This window comes from Aulostomus chinensis, chromosome 12 (assembly GCF_037954235.1).
Source record: "Aulostomus chinensis isolate RoL2024-O1b breed Wild chromosome 12, RoL_Achi_v1.0, whole genome shotgun sequence".
NCBI classification, from domain to species: Eukaryota; Metazoa; Chordata; class Actinopteri; order Syngnathiformes; family Aulostomidae; genus Aulostomus; species Aulostomus chinensis.
Window position 1 is genome coordinate 15,007,585 of NC_141331.1, and position 22,559 is coordinate 15,030,143.

The following is a 22,559-nucleotide window of genomic DNA, read 5'->3' on the forward strand; positions in this document are numbered from 1 at the left end:
AAGCCGATTATTTAATAAATTTGACAGAAATGAAAGATAAGATATCTGAGAGGAAATTATTACTTAATCTCTGTCTCTTTCTCTCGCTCTCTCTCTCTGTCTCTGTCCTACCCACACACGCGCACACACACACACACACACACACACACACACACACACACACACACACTTTCAAATTTAACTATAAACTTAGTTCACACGTTAGCAGTAAATTATTAAAAACTCTGTCTGTTACTTGTCTCCTTGTCATAATAAGAATGTTCAAAGTGTTAGTCATCAGTAACAAAGACAAAATTCAAACACGATCCCAAATCACACAAAGACGCTCTGTTGACACAAAGTTCAAACTTTTTAAAAAGACTGTTTAATGCAGGACCGGTCACCTGACAGCTGCTTTTCTTTGCCACATGATTAGAAATAGATTTAATATTTGGGACTTTGTTTTCGAACAGAAAAATTAAATCAAAAACACTTGATTCTGTGAAAGAACCCCTTTGTGCTGCAAGTGCAACTTGTATATTTTTTCATTATAAACAGATAATAAAATCTGGAAAATATTTGGTGGGTTAATTGCTAGTGAAATTGATTGTTAGCTGCAGGAAGAGGTGCAGATTTAATAACTGAATATTTTGTTGGTTTTTATTTTTTTACACTAAAGTTATAAAACAACAGGTTTGAAAATAGTTCAATAGGACTCATATGGAGTTTCAAGTCCGTTCAGCATAAAGTCTTGAGAGTAATGCAAACACAAACATGGACCCAAATAGGAACACACGTCATCAAATATTGATTATTATAGTACAGAATTCTAAATATGTTGGCTAGAAATAGGATTGTAGCAGAAATGCAAACTCCCATTTTCACCTCAATCCCTCAAACAAATGGAAATGTAAAAACACATTTTCCTTTTCAAAAAGGAGTGAATCAGGTTTAAATCGCGCAGATGTAATCATCGCAGCGGGACGCAGGCAGGATTTGTATCAATATATTTGATGATATTGCAGCCTCAGCGGATTCGTGTAATGCCGGTTTCATGAACCTACACACAAAAAAAACCCACGAAGATAAACTGAAGTAAATGTCACTTTAGCGCGCCTATTTTTCACTTGCTGTGTTTTCCCGCTTCAGCTGCAAATAGGGGAAAGCTGAAAGAACAAACCAACACAAAGTGACTTGAGATGTTGGAGCTGTCAGAGCAGCTTCAACTTGCTGCTTCTTCTGAGGGAAGAACAAAAGTTATTCCCTCACCGGGTGTTTTGATGATGTGGATGGAGACTGCTGTCTCACAGGTCCATCTAAAATCTCCCGTATGTGATTTTTCACTTCAGATCTGGTGACTGAGAAGTCCAGAGCATATGATTCACATCAGTTTCATACTCGTGACCCCCCCCCCCCCCCTGTATCGTCTGTTTTATTTTTATACTCGTGTGCAGGTCCTTCCTTTAATCTGTCACCCATCTGCATATTGACCCCGATAAAGACTCGCTGAACTCATCGCTGAAGTCTTCTCTTGGAGTTTGCCTCTTCATTTCCTGTGATACTGCAGCCATAAACACCCAGTGACAAGGTTGTGGACTGCAGCTTTGTGGAAGACCGCCAACAGAGGTCAGCTCTCCCAGCTGGCTGTTCACCCCAGGAGTGGTTGCCATGGGTGACAGTGGGAAGGAGTGACAAGAAGCAGTCCATTTTTTTTTTCCACAAATGATAGATTTTGCAGATCAGCGATGAGAAGCTGAGGACGCTGACGTGTATTGATACGGCCCGCATAACAACACGGTTTGATATCTAGAGAACTGTAACAGTGGCACTCAAGGAAGCCGAGGAGACACTATTGGTTGAGGGTCAAAGGTCGGCTGGTGTAGCTGCTGCTGACAAACCAGACAGAACACTGAGGCATAAACACAAAGTTAATATATCACCACACACTTTTAATCACAAAGTGAGTCAATTTTTCACTGGAAAATTTAAAAAAAAAAGAGTCAAAAACTTAAACTATAACAAACTATAACTAGCTAGTTTTAAGTGTTTGTGTTTTGTTGTTTCACTGAATAACTTGGTAAATATAAACTAGATTAAACTAGAGGGATCTCGGAGAGAACATACCTCCCCCAAGGCGGACTCAGCCAAAGCCAAGTTTTAAAATGCCATTCGTCAAACTGATCTGCTCAAAAATCGAATGAGTTTTTCCGTTGCCCAGGCTACACCCTTCCACCACGTTAGGGGAAATCATCCTCATGTTTTTTTTTTTTGCGTAATCCTGCTGACAGACAAAGTATAACGACCTTGGCAGAAGTAATTAATCTTACTGTTAATGAAATACACATTCAGGCCCATCAGACATGCCTCTGCGCTCAAGGTATGTGTTTCTGTTTTGTGTGTGTGTGTGTGTGTGTGTGTGTGTGTGTTTTTGAACAGGGCTAAGAGGAAACCCGCGCCTACGCAGCATCATTATAAATGTTTATGTGTGTGTGTGTGTGTGTGTGTGTGTGTGTGTGTGTGTGTGTGTGTGTGTGTGTGTCTTTATCAGGGGGGTATAACAAACCCATTTCTGTGAATTCTCCACACGTATGAGGGAAATTTTCATGACATCTGTGAAAAAATAAAAAGAGGAATCCCAAATGTCATAATTTCCCAATGTTTATTTAACTAAACTTAAAAACACTCTATGTGGTGTAACGGAACATAAACATGCATTAAAGTAAATATTTACTATAATTTTCTCAGCTGATCTAAACCAAACCAAACCACATACTCTAATATACTGCTCTTTGTGAGGCAAATTTCCATGACTTTATTTAGTTTTCCAAAACTGGAAATTAAGATTTTGAAAATTCTACAACTTTTCCAGGTTTCTTATGATCACTGCTTTATACGTCAACCATCCTCACTGCCGGTTGATTTTCATTCTCTTGCCTGTCTGAAGGGTCTCAGGATAAGGAGGGCCTACTCTGAAAACCTTCTTCATGCTATTTTGGGAGTTTTCATGTTTATTTCCTGACGACTGGGACTATGAGACCCTTGAGAACACTCTCTGGACTGCGTTTGCACATATTGCTGAAATTAGCTTGGAGTAAACAAAAGACTAGCCAGAAGAGATTTTGCAGAATAACAAATTTAGACATTAACAGATTACATTTAGCAAATAAAGCAGTCTGTCTGTTCCCAGTGATGTGGACAATGAGGAAGCTAGGTTACATCACTCAGGGCTCGAAACACGCCTCTCCGCTAAAACAGAAGCTAACATGATAGCAAAGTAAAGACGGGGGACGACGCTTGAGTCGGAGGATAAAAACGGTCTTGATAGTTTTCTCTCATCGCAGCGCTGCAGTCACGTCACAGTAAAAACTCACATCGGCTTTTGCAGCTCAACTCGCATAAAACTGCTTCATGCAACTGTAACAGAATCAGTTTGTGTAAATATTTGTCACCTGACATATTAAACCTCCAGAGTCAACATGTGGAACACCTTTACTTGTACCCCCTAGCAGAGGTGGAAATTAACTACTGCTGATTGTGTTTTGGTACTTTACGTGCTTATTCAAATTTTAGGGAACTTTTTACTCTTTCATGTCAATCTGGACAAATCAGTTACTATTTACTTTGAAGAGAAACCTGGTGGAGACGCTGTAGGACACAATCGGAGCAGCGTATTATCTTGTACCACTTAAATATAACCTTGAGAGGTCAGTGACAGCTCCCAGGCACTGGAATAACATCACGTAGAATATGTATTTGCTGTTACTTTTGACACTGAAGCAAACGCAATATCAACTCCTTCTCCAAAACTAGTCAAAAGCTAGTTAGCTTAGCACAGTAAGTGATTGTTATGTCAAGAATCGTTAAATACACTTGTCTCCAAAACAGCCTTTGCCTTTATTAATACAACAAATTGCACACAACATTTGTAAAGACATTCAACATTTAGAATTTGGACTTGTCTAGAAGCAGATACATAGGTGTTGCTATTGGTCTACAAATCGTTCTTGGTCTACAGTATTAATGGAGGCAAAGACTATTCTGGAGAAAAAAGTATTATAGACTTTTGACAGCGGTATGCTAACACTTCCCATCCACTACCATTCATTGTGCTAAGCTAATTAACAATTTCGGCTCCCAATTGCACACACAGAGAAAGGAAGGGTACTGAGCGTCTTGTCTGTCTCTGAAGAGGATGGTTAGGAAGTTAAGGTGTCATATAATTCTAAGTTTACCAGAAAACTATTTGATCTAAAGTAACTGCCTATTTCCTCCAAGTTTTAGCACAGTCGAATTACTACCACTTAACAAGTTCACCCACAGCTTAAACTAATTTGGCCACATAGAATGTTGATTTTTCATTTATTTTAAAGCACTGAGGTTAAATGAATACAATTGATGGGTTTATTATTGAATGCGCGCACGCACGCACACACACACACACACACACACACAGTTCACCCAAATGCACAGATGATGGCAGCTAAACGTGCTGTCAGTACACAAATGCAGAGATGATTTCTTAACATTTCCTGCAACATAAAGTAAGGGACGTCTGCAGCTGCACACTCTTATTACCTCTTCATGTTATAACTGCTAATATAATTGCTCATAATTGCTCTTGTTCAGAGGTACTTACATGAAGTAATGACTGCATGGTAATCACTCTTTTAAAGCTCCCGCCTCATGGTTCAGGTACACACCTGCCAACACAACAAATGATTTAACACCAGAAAATTTCAGTCTACCACTCTTTTGCACATCATCAGTCCCAGATGCCGGTGTTAATTATTTTCACATTGTTACATTGATTAACCACCAACGTCTGCTATTGATTAACACATTTCCCTTCCTTGGTGAGACTCAGGAGACACACAGAAGCCCTGCATGGAGTCAAATGCAGAGGTGTGTCTATAAATCTGTATTTAAGTTCCATGTTTGTTTGTGTGTAATGACATTAAATCATCATTAATGTGACACTCTGTTACTTGTGTGGGTTTTTTCTTCTCAATATTCTGATTTAGAGGGGAACATTTTTACCCATGTTTGCTTTTCTTTCTTTTTTTTGGTGAATGATGGAGTGCCAAAGTCTCTCCATCAGGGGGAAATTTAAACAAACATCTGTGGAATAACGGACAGGGAAATTAATTCTCTCACTCGCGGGCTTGCAGTGCGGGCGCCACTGGACGTGATGCGCATGCATGTGCCAGGTCGCTGGAGTGGAACTGGTTTGATGGGCATGTTCAACACATGGGCACGATGCCAATTTAGACAAGCATGCCTGTGAAAAGAATCTGAGCCTCAGCAGGATAGGTGTGTGAACAAGACTGTGTGTGTCTGTGTGTGTGTGTTAGAGAGAGAGAGAGAGATGATGATGATGATGATGATGATGATGATGATGATGATGATGATGATAATGAATACACTGATTTGAATCAATAGTTGATCACAATGTAATTACCTATTGAAAATACCTTTGTAGACGTTAGTGCCATCTGGACTCTACAAAAATCATTTCTATCACTAAACTAAGATGAATTATTGTGATGGTCTGAAAAAATGTGCCACAACTTGAAATAATTTTGGGGAGGAAAAAAAATCACGCTTATTAAAAATATACATACCAAGACAAAAATATTCTAAGAAAAAAAGGTAACTAAATACAAAGTACAATGCTGCCATCTGTTGGACATAATAGTAAATGCATGATTGTGCATTTTTGCTGATCCTCAAAATAACACAATTTGTGATTGTTTCCAAATAAAGTCTCATTACGTTTCTGATTGGCCTTTTTAAAAGTATGTGTTGTTCTACTTCTAGGGTTCGTTAGTCCAGGCCCGAGAGAGCCAGGGATAAATACACCTCACTGCATCGACTGCACCGTGTACTTTCAACGTATCTGACAAAGTTGAAACTTGAAATTTATTTGAACAGGGATTCAGACTAGTTGTGTGATGAAGTGATACGTATGTTAAATTGAAAATTATATTTTCAGGGCATGTAGGGGATTTTATGCTGGAAAAAGGTGTTACATTAAGAAAAAACGTTTTATGTCAGATAAAAAGTCAAAACGAAAATGTCCATTCCATAAGACGGAAAAACTTTATTGTTCAATAAAATTGTATAAAATGGAAATTTGCCTTTTCCCCTTTGGCAACACGGTAAACAGTTTATGGTATAAATGCAAAAAATATGGACACTTGAAGTTAAATATGAATTTCCAGCAGCAGGACGGTTCATGTTCAGAGGGAGGGGAGGTCATTTATTATGTCTTTGATTAAAATGGTCACAGCAGGAGGCAAAAATGATTAGTATGCATTCTTATATCCATTTGGGAGGATTTATTTTTTAAGATAGACTTAGCGTTGTCTCAGACTACAGCAAATATGTTAGCTTTCACTGTCCACAAAGCAAAACTTCAGTGACCTTCACTTTACATTAAGATTACACAGAGATTTATTGACTTTCTTAAAAGTTCTAAATCCCCAAATATTAAGTTTGGAATGAGTCATTTTTTAAAAAGCTGTTACAACTCCTTTGTTTTTCTCATTCTCTTCATTATTAGTATTACTATACATTAGTTATGATGATGATGTGCACTTTTGTCAGTTTTACTTAGGAATATCAGACCACGTGCATCCAATTTTAGACAAAGTCTGTTTGTTCTGGGTTTCTTTTGTTTGTTTTGTTTTTGTCGGAATTTAATTCAGTTAAACGACCGAGGACTATTCAGTTTAAAACAAATATTCCTGTGAGGCTTCTAGTGAAATATTATAAGGATGATGATCTCGCATCCAGACTCGCAGCAGCCCCTCCACCACAACGACGCTGGTGTTTTGTTTTCTTTGACGGTGTAAAAGGCTGCATTCGGCTCTCTGCTCCTTTAAGGCAGCGACCAGCTGCTCTGGTGGCGTCAGCATCGTCTGCGGGCAGCACGATGGCGATCGATACGGCGATGAGACGTTCAAAGTGGGATATTTTAGGAAAACCACGGCATGTAGAGGCAGAGGAAGCGTCGCTGCTTAGCTCGACGGGAGACGAGCGACAAACTTGCCCTCAAATGTGAGCGTCGAGGTAGGCCTGTTCATGTCTGCTTTGAAATAGAATCCAGAAATAATCCGGAATATTGACATTGATGGGGAAATGTTTCGGGTTTTAACTGTGCGGTGGGGTTGTGTCTGAATCGTGCAACCTCGGGAGAGTGAGTGCAGGCTCTTTGAGGCTATGGCAGACTGTATTGTAATTCAGTGGCAGACTGTATTGTAATTCAATAACAGTGTGCATGAAGAAGCTGATATTATCTCGTGAACTCAATCATCTGAATGCTGTTTCTCCTCAGATCTTTTAAGGACAGACTGTAATATCACTCCGCTCTCACACAAATGTCATATCGCCTTTGAATCTCTGTTGAACAGAGCAGCTGTAAAAGGTTTTCCCAATTGTGTTATAATCTTATTGTCCAGTTCCATGTAAACCACATGATGTTCTACACAACCTCTTTGTTTTGTTCCGTCTACATTGAATTAACATCAATCGTTACTGGAGGTTGGTATTATCGTCCTGGAAACAAGGAGGATAGCTTCACCATCAGCTTAAGACATTTTGTCATAGACACTTTTACAGGGGATGAGAGTACTGTTGCCATGGAGCTGCTGGTGACCCTGTTGCCTTGGCAACAACCAGCAATACTATGCAGTGGCCTGTAAGAGGGTTTGTGGAAGAATGTAGCCACACGTTGCTGAAAGGAGCGTTTTACCTGTTTGGGTGAACCAGTATTCCTCTTCTACATGTTTTTACACATACACTGACATGATTTAGAGGAAAACTTAAGTGACCAAAAACTGAAACGTCCATTTACACACACTAGAAATAAACAGAGGAACCCATCTCAGAATTTATCGGTGTAAATTTAATTAAAATCACAAGCTACTTGGTTTTATGCAACAAAATCATGTTCTAACTTAAAGTAATTAAAGATTCTGTGGATGCTTCTGGAAGTGAGGTCACTCGTGACCCTTCTTTGTAGTCCTGAGTGATTTATTTTAACTCAGCGATTTGTCTGTGATATAAATAGGATTTGATTTGTTTTCCCAGAGGTTGAAATAAAGTAAACGATGGCCGGATTCCACTAAAATGCTGACTCACCGTGGTGTTATTACTCACTTATGGAGGCACTTGTCAAGAGGAGCCATTGTTGATGCTGACACCTGTGCTCCTCTGAGTGAGTCGACGCGTCAGCAGTGAACTGACCTGTCACACCTCAGGTGGAAGGATCAGGACTGGTGTCCACTGGTGTTCCACCTGGGACAACCACATCTGCTCGAATGACCTCCACACCTGACTAACACTAACACTCTCCCTCCACCAGGAGCCGGACCTGGGTACCATAGCAACAGACATGTCTTCTTGTATGTGTGTCCTGAGGAAGCCTCGCTGTTTGATCCAGATTTCAACAGAGTCTTTCAGCAGACTGGAGGCAGGCTGGCAACCGGATCACGGGTGTGTGCAATGTGTGCAATGTGTGTGTGTCTGTGTTTGCGTGTGTGTGTGTGTGCATGTGTGTGTGTGTGAGAGAAATAATATACATATGGAGGTGGTGTAAATGTGCCCATGCAAGTGTGTACAGCTCACCTGTTAATCATCAACCTTGTTCGAGCCAATGAGCGTCACATCTCTGTCGTTTGTGACTGCCTCTGTCAGTGTGTGTGTGTGTGTGTGTGAGTGTGTGTGTGTGTGTGTGTGTGTGTGTGTGTGTGTGTGTGTGGGTGGCTCTTGTGGCTTTTAAACTCCTTCAGCATGACAGTGACTTTGATCCTCCTGTCTTTATTTCAACTAGATCACATTGACTGCTAATTCATGTCAGCTCATTTCAATTAATCTTGTCAGGGATTAATTTACTTTTTGCTAGTGAAGTCCGGTTTGACTGCTTTTAAAGCACTTTACGTGGATGTTTCTCTGTCGACAGATGTTGTAAAGGAAGACCAACAGCTGCAGGACAGATTAATATGTAAACAACAATAATCACCATCTCCTGGCTGGATATCCTCTCATAATAGCTGCTATGGCTTTCTGTAATGAAAGTCTTCTGGACGGCTGTGACTTCATGGAGCCGGACAATGTCGAACAAGCAGCTAAGAGCCTCCCACCGGATGCTGGGACTCCACTCATATCAGTCACCCTGCGTGTGACTCTCGCTGCCATAATGATCTTCATGATCACCATCGGTTTCCTGGGCAATGCCATCGTGTGTTTGATTGTTTACCAGAAACCCGCCATGCGTTCCGCCATCAACCTCCTCCTCGCCACGCTGGCCTTCTCAGACATCATGCTGTCTCTGCTCTGTATGCCTTTCACTGCAGTCACAGTGGCGAGTGCCGATTGGAGCTTTGGAAGTGGTTTCTGTCGAGCGTCCATCATGCTTTACTGGCTGTTTGTCCTGGAGGGGGTGTCCATCCTCCTCATCATCAGTGTTGATCGTTTTCTCATCATAGTGCAGCGGCAGGACAAGTTGACCCCACACAGAGCCAAACTCTTGATCGCTGGTTCATGGGTGCTTAGTTTGTGTGTTTCTCTGCCCTCTGTAGTTGGGTGGAGGACAGGTGCTGCAGGTATTGGGGATGTCTGGGCGCCGCAATGTGTGCTGGGATACAGTGAGTCTCTGGCAGACCGTGGCTACACAGTCCTGTTGGCTGTAGCAGTATTCTTCGTACCATTTTCTGTCATGCTGTACTCCTACATGTGCATCCTCAACACAGTACGCCGCAACACCCTTCGCATCCATAGCCATACCAGTGAGCATTCCTGCTTACCAGCCCTCAACCAAGTCAGTAAGATGAGACTTATCGGGCTGCAGCGACCCCCTCAGATCAAGGTTGACATGAGCTTCAAGACCCGAGCCTTCACCACCATCCTCATCCTCTTTGTTGGCTTCTCAGTGTGCTGGCTGCCTCACACCGTGGTTAGCCTGCTGGCCGTGTTCAGCCGCCAGTTCTACTACAGCCCCGTCTTCTACCCAGTCAGCATAGGAGCTCTGTGGCTCAGCTACCTGAAGACAGTGTTCAACCCCATCATCTACTGCTGGAGGATCAGGAAGTTCAGAGAAGCCTGTCAAGAGTTCATCCCCAAGAGCTGCAGGCTGTGTCCCAGAGTGGCGGGCAGGAGCCGGAGGAGAGTTAGACCCAGCAACATCTACGTGTGCAGTGAGACGCAGTCAGCTGTGTGAAGCAAGTTTGGAGTCGCTCAAACCAGCAGATGCTAGTACTGGTGATATCAGCTGTTTACTTCTCCTCTGATGGAGCTGCAGGGTGCCAAGTCTGCTCAACCTGACAGCCAAGATGGCGTCTCTGTCAAAGCCCATTTCTGCTAGTCAATATATATATATATATATATATATATATATATATATATATATATATATATATATATATATATATATATATATATATATGCAGTCAAAATAATTAGATTAAGATGTCACAATTATGAGATAAACAGTAAAATGATGAAATACAGTGTCACTGTGATGCAAATTAAAATGAGATATGATTAAAGATCAGAATATTGACCTAAAAGGATGAAATTATGAAACAACAAAATGTGATAATTAAAAGCAATTATCCCATTTTAGTCTCTTGGAGTTGTACCTCAATTTTGACTTTTTTAATCTATTTTTTTAAACTTTTTAAGTTCCAATGTTTTGCTTTCATTTCATAATTTTTACTTTTTATCTCATAAGTATGACCTATTATTGGAATATTTAATTAAAATGATTATTAAGGCAATGTGTTTACCTTGTTTTTTCTTCTCCTGGCGATAATGGGCTTCCATACACCTGACAATTTATGCCATTCAAATAATTACATATTCTGTCAATTTATTTCCCTTTTTTTCCTCCGGTGTGTTGCACTTGTTATGTTTGAGACTGTAAAGTCTTTTTTTTCCAGTCTTTGGGTAACAGTGGTGATAAATCTATTGTCAATTATGTTTGACTGCCAAAACAGAAAAAAACAAAAACATAGATATTGTCCGGTGATGTTCTCAGAGGAGAGTATGTGAGGTTTAAATGATGTTGATACAGAAATTCAACTTTATGTGAGTTTAAACTTTTATTTTGAACCACAAGTGTGTGAGTGTGTAAGTAAGAATCAGTGAATGTTTACTTGAATATATAATTTTATGAAGTAAGAAGCAGGTAAATGAATAAAAAGATTGAAAAGACTTGCGTGTTTTTGGTGAATAACATTCCAGCTGCTTCCTCAATAAAATAACCGAATATTAATAGATGGATACTTCGGTGGGGTCTGTTGGTTTGTATCTATTTCTCTTTCGCTGAATTCCTTACTGACGTTAGGGCGGTGCCTCGTTGTATTGAGACTATTATTATAAAAGAGTGACGAACTCGTGATTTTATTTGTGTTTCAGTTGAGTCATGAATGAAAGGCAGCCTTCACGTCGAGATGGTCTGGCAGTTCACCATGGAGCAGGAAGATGGTGCTCTTCTGTCATTATTAAATGCGTTCGAGCCATTTCAAACTGAATGCTAATTCAATTATTGGACTGGATTTCTGTATTGTTTCTTTGCATGCAGTCATTTCGTATCTATCTTTGAGCAAATTAGACATGATTCAGATGTCCGGCAACAGGTTGCTGACCTTAACAGTAATTGACCAAAGAGTCTTGTATTTTTTTGATCATTCACAGTGCTTGTCCATTTCGTTCATTCATAGTTCAGTCATATTTGTGTTTTTAAAAACAACAAAATACTACTGAACGTCTTTAACCTGACTGGGAAAAATTGGAGCTCTTATACAATAAAATGATAATGCAGATCTCATGAGGGAACTTTGTTATTCTACTGATAATTCATTTATAGAATACATTTATACTGAATGAATGAAAATGGATTGGGCATCGCAATAAAGCTCTGAGACGAAATGCTGAAATATCCAAACACATTTCTAGTCCAAGGAGAAGAACATCCTTGTGGGTTCCTGGCCTCAAACTGCATGTATGGAAAGACATAAAAACTTAGGAAACAAGCTGGTGAAAGAAAACATCTTTATCAATATCAAATTGATATTAGGACACAAGGAAGGATATAAGAGTGCATTTGATTCAAATTACAGGGGCCAGCGCGAGAAAGGAATACATGGAAAGATTGGTTTAGGTTGTGGGGGCAGTAGATGATGGGCCATATTTTATCGTATTGCCAGCAAAGTCATTGGAAGAAAGAAGTTTTAAAGACAGGAAAATTTAGGACAAACGACTGATAGATATAATTTTAATTCAATAAGGTAAGGTACTGTTGTGACAGTGTAACGTCAGTGGACACTCCGGGTCAATAAGTGGCAGTGATGGCCTTGAGAGCTACTTTCACAATCACAACCGCCCACAAGCACAAACGAAGAAGAAGAAGAACCAAACATGGCGACCTCCTCGAAAAAGGACAGCAAAGGTGTTTGTGCCTCGGACGTGGATCTGTTACTGCACCCTGAGCTGTTGTCACAGGATTATCTGAAAGTCATTTTAACTGAGGTGAGTTGACATGTAAAAGTTACACCTGTGGAAAATGTATTATTTCTCAGCGGAGGACTGGAGGTTACACGCTGTGTTACGATGTTAGCATCCCACCGGCCCGCAGTCAGAGGAGCTGCTGGGTCCGGTTGGTGCATTAGTAGCACTTTTCTTAAAGTGATACTTCACCTCAAAAAGTGTGTTTTGCCTGTCAGGTACTCATAGGTAAGAGTCTTGATCTCACGGAGAAGATTTCCCTTCCTGCTTTACTTCTTTGTGTCAGCTGAATGCAGTAGGAGTCATAAACAGGTATTTAGCTTGAAGCTAAATTAAATAAATTAATAAATAAAATTTATAACATTTCTAGTTAGGTGCAGGAGTGAGTTGGATCAGCTGGTAAATGCTTCATTAACACCAAATAAATTTGTGTTTGGTAGATCATTTCTTTGTTGTGTCAGTGCTTCGAGGCACTAAATCTTATATTGTTGGAAAGCCTGTTTATTTCCCTTTTAAATGGTGCCAAATTTGTAAGGAACACGCATTTGTGGGATGAGCCGCAGAGCTGAGTATGTGGGTTGCCCCCATGAAGAATTTGCTAAATCTCCTCTGCCAATGCCAAACAGCTGATTTCTTCTGTTGCTCTTGACTTTTGTTTTGAGCCTCTGGAACCTCAAGCCAATCAAACTCTATCCTCCAAGATGACAACGCTCACCCCCATAGAGCGGGGCTGGTCAGAGTCTACCTCCAGAATTTGGGAGTGCAGAGAATGGAATGGCCTGTCAGCATTCCTGACCTCAACCCCATCGAAGACTTGTGGGATCAGCTTGGGCGTTCCGTTTGTGCCAGGGTGACTGACGCAACCACGACTTGTGACAAATACTGGTTAAAGAACGGGATACCATCCTACAGCAGTGTGTGACCCGGCTGGTGACCAGCATGAGGAGGAGGTGCCAGGCTGTGGTGTGGCTGTGTATGGTTCTTCTGAACGTTAATCAGGCTCCTGTTTGTTGAATGGATCAATTGTTTTATTGCCAATATGAATTGTTTCTTCAAACTTCAATCTTCCAAACCACCAAACGCCAAACAAGAGTCAATGGCAAAATCAGCTGTTTGCCATTGGCAGAGGAGATTTAGCAAATTCTTCGTGGGTGCAACCCACAGCTTCAAGCTAACGATACACGGCTGGCTCTTTTTGCAATCTGATTTCACAAGTGAAGGTGGGAAAAGACATCTTTGTGAGCTCAAGTCACAGACTTGTGAGTATAAGGGCAAAATACAATTTTGAGCTGTTCCAGGGTTAAGTGATTTGTCTTCGATTCAGGTGAGACATTAACAGTTCCTTCTATTTATTCAGAGGAAGGTCAGCACGAGAGACTGTGGGAGTCGTGACCAGCTCACAGAGCTCTTCGTACGGCATGTCATCCCACTGCCGCAGCGGACTCTACCCAACAACCGATGGGGCAAGAAAATGGAGAAGTCCCATGGGAGAAGGACACCGGCTGGACACCAGTCAGACAGGTACAAACCATACTGATGACGGTCAAGATGGACATGACGTGTAGCCGTGTACGTGCAAGTGGAAATACAAAGGTGAACAACTCAAATTGCAGAGGAAAGCATCTCCCAATTAATTTTAAAGGACTTTGATTTATAAAAAATTATTACAACAATCCAAAATTGAGGCTCACTCAGGCTGGTTTAATACTGGTCACTGGAGCACAATTATTTATCGTGTATATTATATTCTGCTTAATTTCTTCCAGTAACCCAGTGGGTTTTTCCGTTAGTGTTGCACCAACTGTCCAATCATTCTATGATTTAGGAAAAGACCATCTTTCCAGCGAAGAGATTAAAGTCTGTTTTGCTTTTATTTTTTTATTTATTTTTTTACAGGAACCACAGTAGTTCCTCACACCTGGGCTCAATAAAACTGAAGAAACCAGAGGGAACCATGATGTCAGCGGGAGTCACCGACAGGTTAAAACCTCCGCCGGGTGCAAACCTGTCCAACCCCATTCGCAGGCTATCCAGCAACACATCTTCCTCCCCCTCATCCATCCAGACGTCGGCCCGCAGCTCTGACACGGCCAGCCTGAAACGAGAAGCAAACAGCTCGGTAGGAGAATTCTCTTTTCAGTCTCCTGATTCAAAGCAGGTTTGCATACTTGCTCGTGCTATGTGCAGTTCCTTTGATTTTAGAAGAGAGAGCACTCACTTGAAATTGTTGTGTGTACGGAAATGCATATAATATTTCATTAGCGTTTAGTGGCAGTTGACCTGTGACACCCTTCAGGATAGTTCGCAAAAATAATGTCAAACTCCTAATTTATAATCTTTCTCTAGGGTGTGCTGAAGTCTCCGGAGGTGAAGAAGAAGATCCAGCATGTGACATGGCCCTAACACCGGACCTCTACTCACAAAGACTGAAAAAAAGAACAAAAAAACCCTGACACACACTCTCTCTCCAGGAGACTGATCACCGCTGAACCCACTACAATGGCGCTCCCCATTAGTTATCACCCTAATTGCATCCAAGAATTTACGTGTGTGTGTGTGTGTGTGTGTGTGTGTGTGTGTGTGTGTGTGTGCGCGCGCGCGGGCACAACTTGGTCCTATTTAAACTTTGATATGTTGTTCAGGGTTTTATATTAGCATGGTGGGGTACCTGTCTTGTACATGTTTTTCTAATGCTGCTGGCCACCTCTCAGTCACCATTTTCACACAGTAATGGATTGGAACATCACCGTGTTTTATAATTCAGCTAAAATAAAAGAAATCTGGACCAAAAAAAAATGTCTTTATGAAATAATTTTATTCTTAATTGTAGACTTTGCAGGCACAGTTTTTGGAAACAGAAATACGGTAAATGAAAATGAACAAGAGGCCAATGTGTTTTTACCGCTATTTTTTGTAAACGACATTAAATACAGAAAACTGACATTAATTGGATGACGATAGAAAACTCAGAGGGTTTGTGATGCTTCTGACAGACATTAACATAATAGAACTGACTAACTGAATCTTGTGGTAAAAATGTTTGAACTCTGAAGTCTCCTTCACAGGTTCTATGTCAAAAGTAGCTTATAGAGACATTTTGACAATGTGGATTTGTCTATGAACAGTTGAGATATTTATTTGATTTCATGCAAATCTACAATCAACATAAAGGTAAAGATGCAATTCCAATAATCTATTTAACTGATTAAACCAGAACTCATTCACCAAACCTCAAACAAATACCGGGATCAAACTAGTCCATGCTCAAAGCATTAATTATCATTAAACTTCAAAGCAGATAGTCTGAATGAGTGTCCATTTGGTTTGAAATGTTTCATACGATGTCAGTCTATTTCACAAGCAAAGATCTTTACATTCGCGCAAATAATTCTGTTAGTAAGGAACACTTAAACATTCTGAATTCATGAGCTAGTTGTACTTTCTTTCATACAACATTGTACATTCACTGCTAGGGAGAGTAAGAGGCTGCGGATCCTATGCTCTGTGCTCTGATGGCATTTATTTTATCTTTGATCCAAATGCAGCGATCAATCACATGCTGTCCCTCAGGCAGGTTTAGATATCTTTGCCACACTCTGGGCAGAGGATGTCATCGCGCTCAGTGAGGAAGCCACGGCCCACCAGGGACACAGAGCACTTCTTACAGTTGAAGCAGTCATTGTGCCACTGGCGCTCCTCAAAGGAAATGTACTTGCTGCCTCCGAGGCCTGAAACACAAAAATGTAGCTAAAGCAAGCCATTTTAAATAACAGTCAAGTCAGGGAGAACAATACTGATTGGTTACCGCTAATGGGGGTGGTGCAGGAGGCACACTTCTTGGCATAAAGGTTGCAGAAGCAGTTTAGGCAATAAGCAAAATCATCCCTGGAGGTAAACCTCTGGCCACTCAGCTGCTGCTTGCAGCTAGTGCACAGGAAGCAGTCCTTGTGCCAAGGCTGGTCACGGTAGGTCACGCCACCGGTGGTGATGGGCTAGTAAGAGGACAAGAAGATGGTGACACAACAGGGGCTCCTTGAATGTGAATGAGCGGGGGGTCTCAGTGCATTTCTGGGATGTGTAGAATATGCTGCCCTACCTTCTTGCAGTGCACACACTGCATGGCAAACTGCTTCTCGTAGCAGGGCACGCAGAAGTTATGGTTGTCCTTTGGGATGAAGCTCTTGGTGCCGATGGGCTGCTGGCATCTCTGGCAGGTGAAACAGGTCTCGTGCCAGCTGTTCCCCTTGTGCTCCATCTTCCTGGAGCCTTCGCAGCAACCAGGACAAAGGAGAAAACAACTTAAAGAGATTCAAATCAAATCAGGGTTAAGTTCTTAGGCAATGCTGTCACAGGTACACAGGTAATCAAAGCGTAAGATGCAATAAAAAGAAAAGCAAAAATGAAATTGTGATAAGATGATTAAATATTTAAAAACAGAAGTGAATTTATAGGTGAGGCAAACATAAATTAACTAGTTTGAGACCGTATGCACCTAGATTTAAAATTTGTTCCAGCTATCAAGTCTTTCGTAACCTTCATGTCTAGTTTGCTGTGTGAGAGTAGATGACAGAAAGATAACAGAAAGATCTTTCAGAAGACAGACATATTGAATTTTACACTGAGTGAACATTTGTTGCTATATATTTTCTGGATTAATTTGTACTGCGGATCTCTAACGCCACGTTCAGACGGCAGGGAAATCTGATTTGTTTCTCAAATTAGATCTTTTTCTGTTTCCATTGTTATTTGCAATTACAATTAAATTAAATTACTCTAAATTGACCGTAGGTGTGGCTGTGAATGTGAATGGTTGTGTGTCTATATGTGTTGGCCCTGTGATGGACCCCGCCTCACGCCCAAAAGCTGCTGGGATAGGCTCCAGCCCCCTGCAACCCTTAACAGGATACATGGAAGAGAATGGATGGATGGATGAATGGAATTAAATTTAATTAAATCCAGACATAACCTACCTATCTACCTGGGTTGCTATGGTAACAACAGAGGCGTCCAGGTTTACCTGTGCAGAAGCATCCCCCCCCAAAATTTGAGAAAGATGCTTTCTTGATAAGTATGACCACTTTTTGAGGGGTCCAAAATGTCAATATGCCTCAATAATGTTTCGCTAACTTAGCTTAGCAAGGTAGAATCGTGCTTTGATAAACTTCTGTCACTCTGGCTTTCGTGTTGCTATGTGTCCTGCTGCAAGTGATGCAAAATATACTTTGACATCCTATTTGAGCATCCACAGCAACAAAACATTTCATATGTTTTTGTTGTTGTTCAGACTGTCTGAAATCAACCTAGATTCAATCTGAATCTGAATAAGGACTTTGAGACTTTTCCTACCCGGCATGATGGTTTTCTTGCACTCATGGCACTTGGAAGAGTATTCATTGGAATAGCACTCGGTGCACAGAAGCTGTTCATCCTTGGTGGAGAATGGCTTGTCCACCAGAGAGCGCTTGCACTGGAAGCACTTGAAACAGTCCTCATGCCAGTGACGGTCTTTGTAAGACAGATCCTACAAGCACAATAGATGGACACTTAGAAACCTGCAGAAAAGACACTTCCAAAGAGAGATGGCGTGTCAGTGCCCACCCTGGTGTTGCAGCCGATGGGCTTCTTGCAGTCTTCACAGGTGTTGGAGTACAGGCTCTCGTAACATTTCACACAGTATGGATTCTCCTCTCTCAGAACGTACTTCTTCCCAAACAGGGACTCCTTGCAGTAGTGACAGTCGTAGCGCTCAGTCATTTTGACCCAAGGTCAAAAACCTGAGAGAAGGGTATAGATAAGCAGTCATGGGGCATGTTACCTACTGAACAGCACTTTGAGGGAATCTTCATCCCTTGACTGTAAACTTGATCATTTCTTTACCACGATGAAATTTCTGAGTTTGTGGAACTGAATATTCCCTGGAATAGTTATTTTCACATTAAAGAACTTTCTCCATGTTGTCCCTTCCGTCTCTCAACAGTCTTATTTTGTTCTCTGTGTCAGAAGAAGAAGGTGCCAGAAGAGGAGGACATAAATAACTCATATCAGTCTCCTTAGGGACGGTCAACTTCTGCCCTGATGCATACCAACGCTCACCATGCGACTGTACGCTGACCCATCCATCACCTCACCTCCAGCTGTCAGCAAGGGATCACAGTATCCCTTGTCATTGTGATTGTGCGCATATGTGTGTGTGTGCATGCCTGTGTATAAATGGTTGCTCACAATCTGCAGCTGTTTGTGGCCCGCCTCTTAAGCCGTGTGGTTATTCCACCTCCACCTAAATACCTACTGTTGGCGAGTGGAGGCTGTGCTGTACTAGACTATTGACTACTGATGGAAACAGAAATAGAAATGTAAAGTAGCTTAATGCAGCTTTCAATACCATCCTGAACTAATTTCACCTTCAACTCGTGTGACATCGATCCATTCATTCCTTGACGTGACCATATAAGGAGGCCGGAGAGAAAAAAAAAGGTGCCGCTTACTACATAGCTTTCGCTTTCATCCCTCTCTGATATTGTATCATTTCCCCACCTATTATCCTTTGTGACATTCACAGCTCTGCGGAGGCCTGGCGATGTGAACGATTAATGCAATTTATCGAGCTGAGGTTGAGAATCTGTTGGTCCTTCTCTGGTTTTTGCATTCTCAACTCCCCCTCCCACATTCCCTCATTGTCCGTCGCTCCAGCCATGACTCATCTAGCTTATAAGGATTAATTTAGTTCCTAAAAATAAAATCAGATAATCTGACCCACCACAAATAAAATCTGAAGCTAGTCAGAAGTGTCATGCAGCATTTTTTTCGGGGGGGGGGGGGTTCTCTTTGATGCTACCCGTGAGGGAGTGTCGCTGGAAGTGGTTTGGTCTATCCCAGAAAGATCATACAGTCCCATTTGTGTCAGGAGAGATTTTTACTTCCTGTGCACCACTTGCTTTGACAATTTCACACTAATCTTTCTGAGGTACTTTGGAAAAAGAAAAAGAAAAAGTGTCAACCCTACATTCCAGAACCCTTTCGTCACTTTCCAGATGTTTCACACAGATGTATAAATGTTATCTGACCATTTGAAGAAATGCACTCAGCAATCCAAAACTTTTTGTGATGTCAAGACCTCAAAACAGCTCACTTACATCACTTTTCTGTTTCTCCAAAGAAACCGCTTTCGACTGGATAGCTCAAGGCTTAACAACAGCCACTAAGAATAGTTTGGTAAGTAGATAATGGAATGAAATGGACAATTGAATTAAGCCTTTAACTGCCTCTGTTCGCCTGTGAATTACAGCTCTCAATGACATTGCAGTACAAATAAAACTGCAGGACCCTATATTTGCTCTATTATGATACTCCTCTACTATAAGACCTCAATTCAATATCTCGTTTTATTAACAGTCTATTAACAGGATGTACCATAAATATGCAAAAGAACAGCAAACATCATTGCTGCTCTATCAGATCAAAGCTGGCACCTTGAAGAATGAGTTTGTTGAAAATCAATGAAAGAACGAAAGAAAGGTGGAAATGACATCTACAAACAGGGAGTCTGGGGGTTGTGCGTTTTATGGCTGAAGAAAGAGGGTTCGTGCTGCTGAACTGACAGCAGGAAAGACAGTGGAGGGAAGAGGAGGTTAAAAGGTGAAGATACTGTGGACGTGGAAAGAAGAACACGTAGGGATGGGAGCATGTCCCGCAGAGTGGAAGATGTGGGATGGAGACCAGTGAAAGGATGAATTGGTGGAAAGATGGACAAAAGAATGGATGGATAGCTGTTTAAAGTCTTACCTTCCTGTCTGAGGAGTTTGTGCCTGCGCGGAGTCTGGGGCAGACTGAGAGAGAACTCTGGGTTATCTGTAGTTACTCCTGATTGCATTACTCCACCCATCAGGGGCTAATTGAAATGGGGGAGGGTAATGTAGGGAGGGTAGCATGGGGGCAGGGATTCTTTTTAGAGATGATCTATAAATACAGTGGTGCTTCACGGAGATAACCCCGAAGCCCCCTTTCACTTGCGCACGAGTCACCAGTGAGACCATATGGCCTTTTAAGGGTCGCTCACTTGTTGTTCATTCCTTCACATACTCGCTAAGTGATTCATTTACTCTCCGGCTCACTTCACTTTTACTTAAGCATTCAAATATTTGTCTCCCTCCCTAAAATGGCCTTATCAAATCAACCCTCTCAACCACACTTCCGGGCGAGAAGCCATTCATCCTTCACCATGTTTTCTTCACATCAGGAGTGTCCGGGGTTATGATTATCATAATACAGCACACATGCAGACACACATGCATTCTCATGGTTACATCATGCTGCACTGTGGCCTTTGATAATCTACATGATGGAAGGATGCCAATGGTCAGATGTCTAAGATTATTTTCCTGTGAGATTTGTCTCCACTCATCTGTCTCTACCTCCCTATATTTCCCCTCGCAGGGGAATACACTCAGTCCCCAAGCCTCCTACATGTTGGATATCATATCCAGGCCTGGTGATGACAGACACCCTCATGGTTTCTTTGAAAATTTGTAGCGCTATTTTCTGCAGCCCACCATACCCTGTTGTTCACGTCGCTACTGCCCCCCCCCCTCCCCTCCCCTCCAGCTCCTCTTATCACCTCTTTCTGTCCTCATCTCAAATCTCTCACTCTCTATGAAGCAGGTTTTCCTGACCCGATGGTCCCCGGACACTCAGCAGTTAGAAAATACGTCAGCAGTGCCCCACTAAAATTCAAGTGCTCTATTTGTAGCCCACCGTAAAGAGATAGGCGATAAAAGCGAGCACTCACAGTGTGTGTGTGAGTGGTGTGTGAGAAAATGGTTTCTGTAGTTACGCTTAACGGTTCTATGAAAGGCAGGGTGGGTCCGTGCTGAGCGTGTTGGTTACTGTTTTCCACAACAACATATGCAACAAGTATTGAATGGATTTAGTATGTACAGATATTCTAGTTGAAAATAACTAAACAATATTCTAATATCCTTTCTTTGTCTTGAAGAGCAATATTGTACTTTTGAACGTACACAAACCTTGAGAATTGTGCCCTACCAGAGGTTAATATCCAAGCCATGTGTGCACAAAGTGAAACTGTAAACTAGTTAGAAATTGGTACATCCGGCAAACGGAAGTTATGTCCTTTTACCCACTCGTCAAATTGAAGGCAGATGACATTTCAGACAGAAGCACAAGGGCTCGTTCAGATGACAAGACTGGGAGTGGATTTGATTTAATTTCTCCACCTGTAATAGACATGCGCTATGTCTTCATGCATGTGTGCTTTGTGTACAACTAGAGGGAAGGAAAAAAATCTCATGTTCATGCGTTCTCTTGTTACATCTGTTTACACTGAACATATTGATGTATTTAAAATGAAAGAGGACACAAGCAATTGACTTAATTTCAGATGTGTGGTTTAATTAATACCTCGGGGGACAAATCTGCTAAACGCCAAGATTGCCTGAGACTGCCCTACAATAGCCCCCATTCCTGCCTGTCTGTGCTCAACTGGCTAGTAGTTATCCCACCCCCAACCAGGGGTCTGTGGATGGAGGCCTCCAACTCAGCTGCTAAGTCCAAGGGATAAAAGTGCAGCTGTCTGGGCACAGTGCAGCTATCGTGATGCTAAAGCTCAGTGCTTACTTGTTCTGCAAATACAGCCAAGTGGAAAGGTCAGGCGACGCAGACCCCGTCATAACTAACGGACCCCTAATCATTAATTGCCACGGCAACCAATTGCAGTGGAATTTCTCTTAGTCATCCTTAATCTAGAATGATCGCCTTGAAGATCGTCACTGCGCTGCCGAGCAGGTTCAAAAGAATCCCAGTGACTGACTCTAAAGAATGTGTGTCATCATAATGAAGGTCTCAAATGGGTCATTCCAACTAATGAAGGGGGATTGAATCATTTTAGAGTGCTCTGGGAATTTGGTTTGTACCCACAGCTCAGCCAGTTGAGCCTTGATTGAATATTCAATCATCATTAGACTAGATTATCTGCTTTAGAGATACACGAGTGATCGTCTTCTCACACCCTCCAGTTTGACAAAGTATGCTTATCCATTCAACAAGTAATCTAGCCC

General features: G+C 41.6%; 3 protein-coding genes across 5 annotated transcripts in view; 2 read left to right on the top strand and 1 right to left on the bottom strand.

Annotated features, from left to right (window-relative positions):
• The first annotated feature begins 6,908 nt into the window (after positions 1-6,908).
• On the top strand, positions 6,909-11,321 carry gpr45 (G protein-coupled receptor 45). 2 transcript variants are annotated; one of them, XM_086221254.1, is made up of 3 exons: positions 6,909-7,038; positions 8,345-8,475; positions 8,942-11,321. In XM_086221254.1, the coding sequence occupies exon 3, from the start codon at positions 9,038-9,040 to the stop codon at positions 10,196-10,198; it is 1,161 nt and encodes a 386-aa protein (XP_086077380.1). In that variant the 5' UTR covers positions 6,909-7,038; positions 8,345-8,475; positions 8,942-9,037; the 3' UTR covers positions 10,199-11,321. The 2 variants fall into 2 exon arrangements, with proteins under 2 accessions (XP_086077380.1, XP_086077379.1); XM_086221253.1 differs by having other exon boundaries at positions 6,912-7,050.
• A 1,038-nt stretch (positions 11,322-12,359) lies between these two features.
• tslig2 (tRNA splicing ligase complex subunit 2) lies at positions 12,360-15,267 on the top strand. Its single transcript, XM_086220380.1, has 4 exons — positions 12,360-12,510; positions 13,844-14,007; positions 14,383-14,605; positions 14,833-15,267. The coding sequence occupies exons 1-4, from the start codon at positions 12,400-12,402 to the stop codon at positions 14,887-14,889; spliced, it is 555 nt and encodes a 184-aa protein (XP_086076506.1). The 5' UTR covers positions 12,360-12,399; the 3' UTR covers positions 14,890-15,267.
• Positions 15,268-15,289: 22 nt separating this feature from the next.
• The window catches only part of fhl2a (four and a half LIM domains 2a), a 15,700-nt gene continuing 8,430 nt past the window's right edge, over positions 15,290-22,559 (bottom strand). The window contains exons 1-6 of one of the 2 annotated variants that reach the window (XM_086220379.1): positions 20,269-20,406; positions 18,085-18,260; positions 17,833-18,007; positions 16,583-16,752; positions 16,292-16,478; positions 15,290-16,214 (exon numbers count right to left, since the gene is read on the bottom strand). In XM_086220379.1, coding sequence (XP_086076505.1) covers positions 16,063-16,214; positions 16,292-16,478; positions 16,583-16,752; positions 17,833-18,007; positions 18,085-18,240 — 840 coding nt within the window. In that variant the 5' untranslated portion in view covers positions 18,241-18,260; positions 20,269-20,406 and the 3' untranslated portion in view covers positions 15,290-16,062. Of the gene's footprint in view, positions 16,215-16,291; positions 16,479-16,582; positions 16,753-17,832; positions 18,008-18,084; positions 18,261-20,268; positions 20,407-22,559 lie in introns of those variants that run through there. The other variant, XM_086220378.1, reaches the window with a different exon arrangement.

Bases quoted from the DNA above. Each gene is read 5' to 3' on its own strand.
- tslig2 (XM_086220380.1), top strand. From the start codon at position 12,400: ATGGCGACCTCCTCGAAAAAGGACAGCAAAGGTGTTTGTGCCTCGGAC. The intron at 12,511-13,843 runs GTGAGTTGACAT...CTATTTATTCAG, and splicing joins TGAAAGTCATTTTAACTGAG to AGGAAGGTCAGCACGAGAGA. The intron at 14,008-14,382 runs GTACAAACCATA...ATTTTTTTACAG, and splicing joins GCTGGACACCAGTCAGACAG to GAACCACAGTAGTTCCTCAC.
- gpr45 (XM_086221254.1), top strand. From the start codon at position 9,038: ATGGCTTTCTGTAATGAAAGTCTTCTGGACGGCTGTGACTTCATGGAG.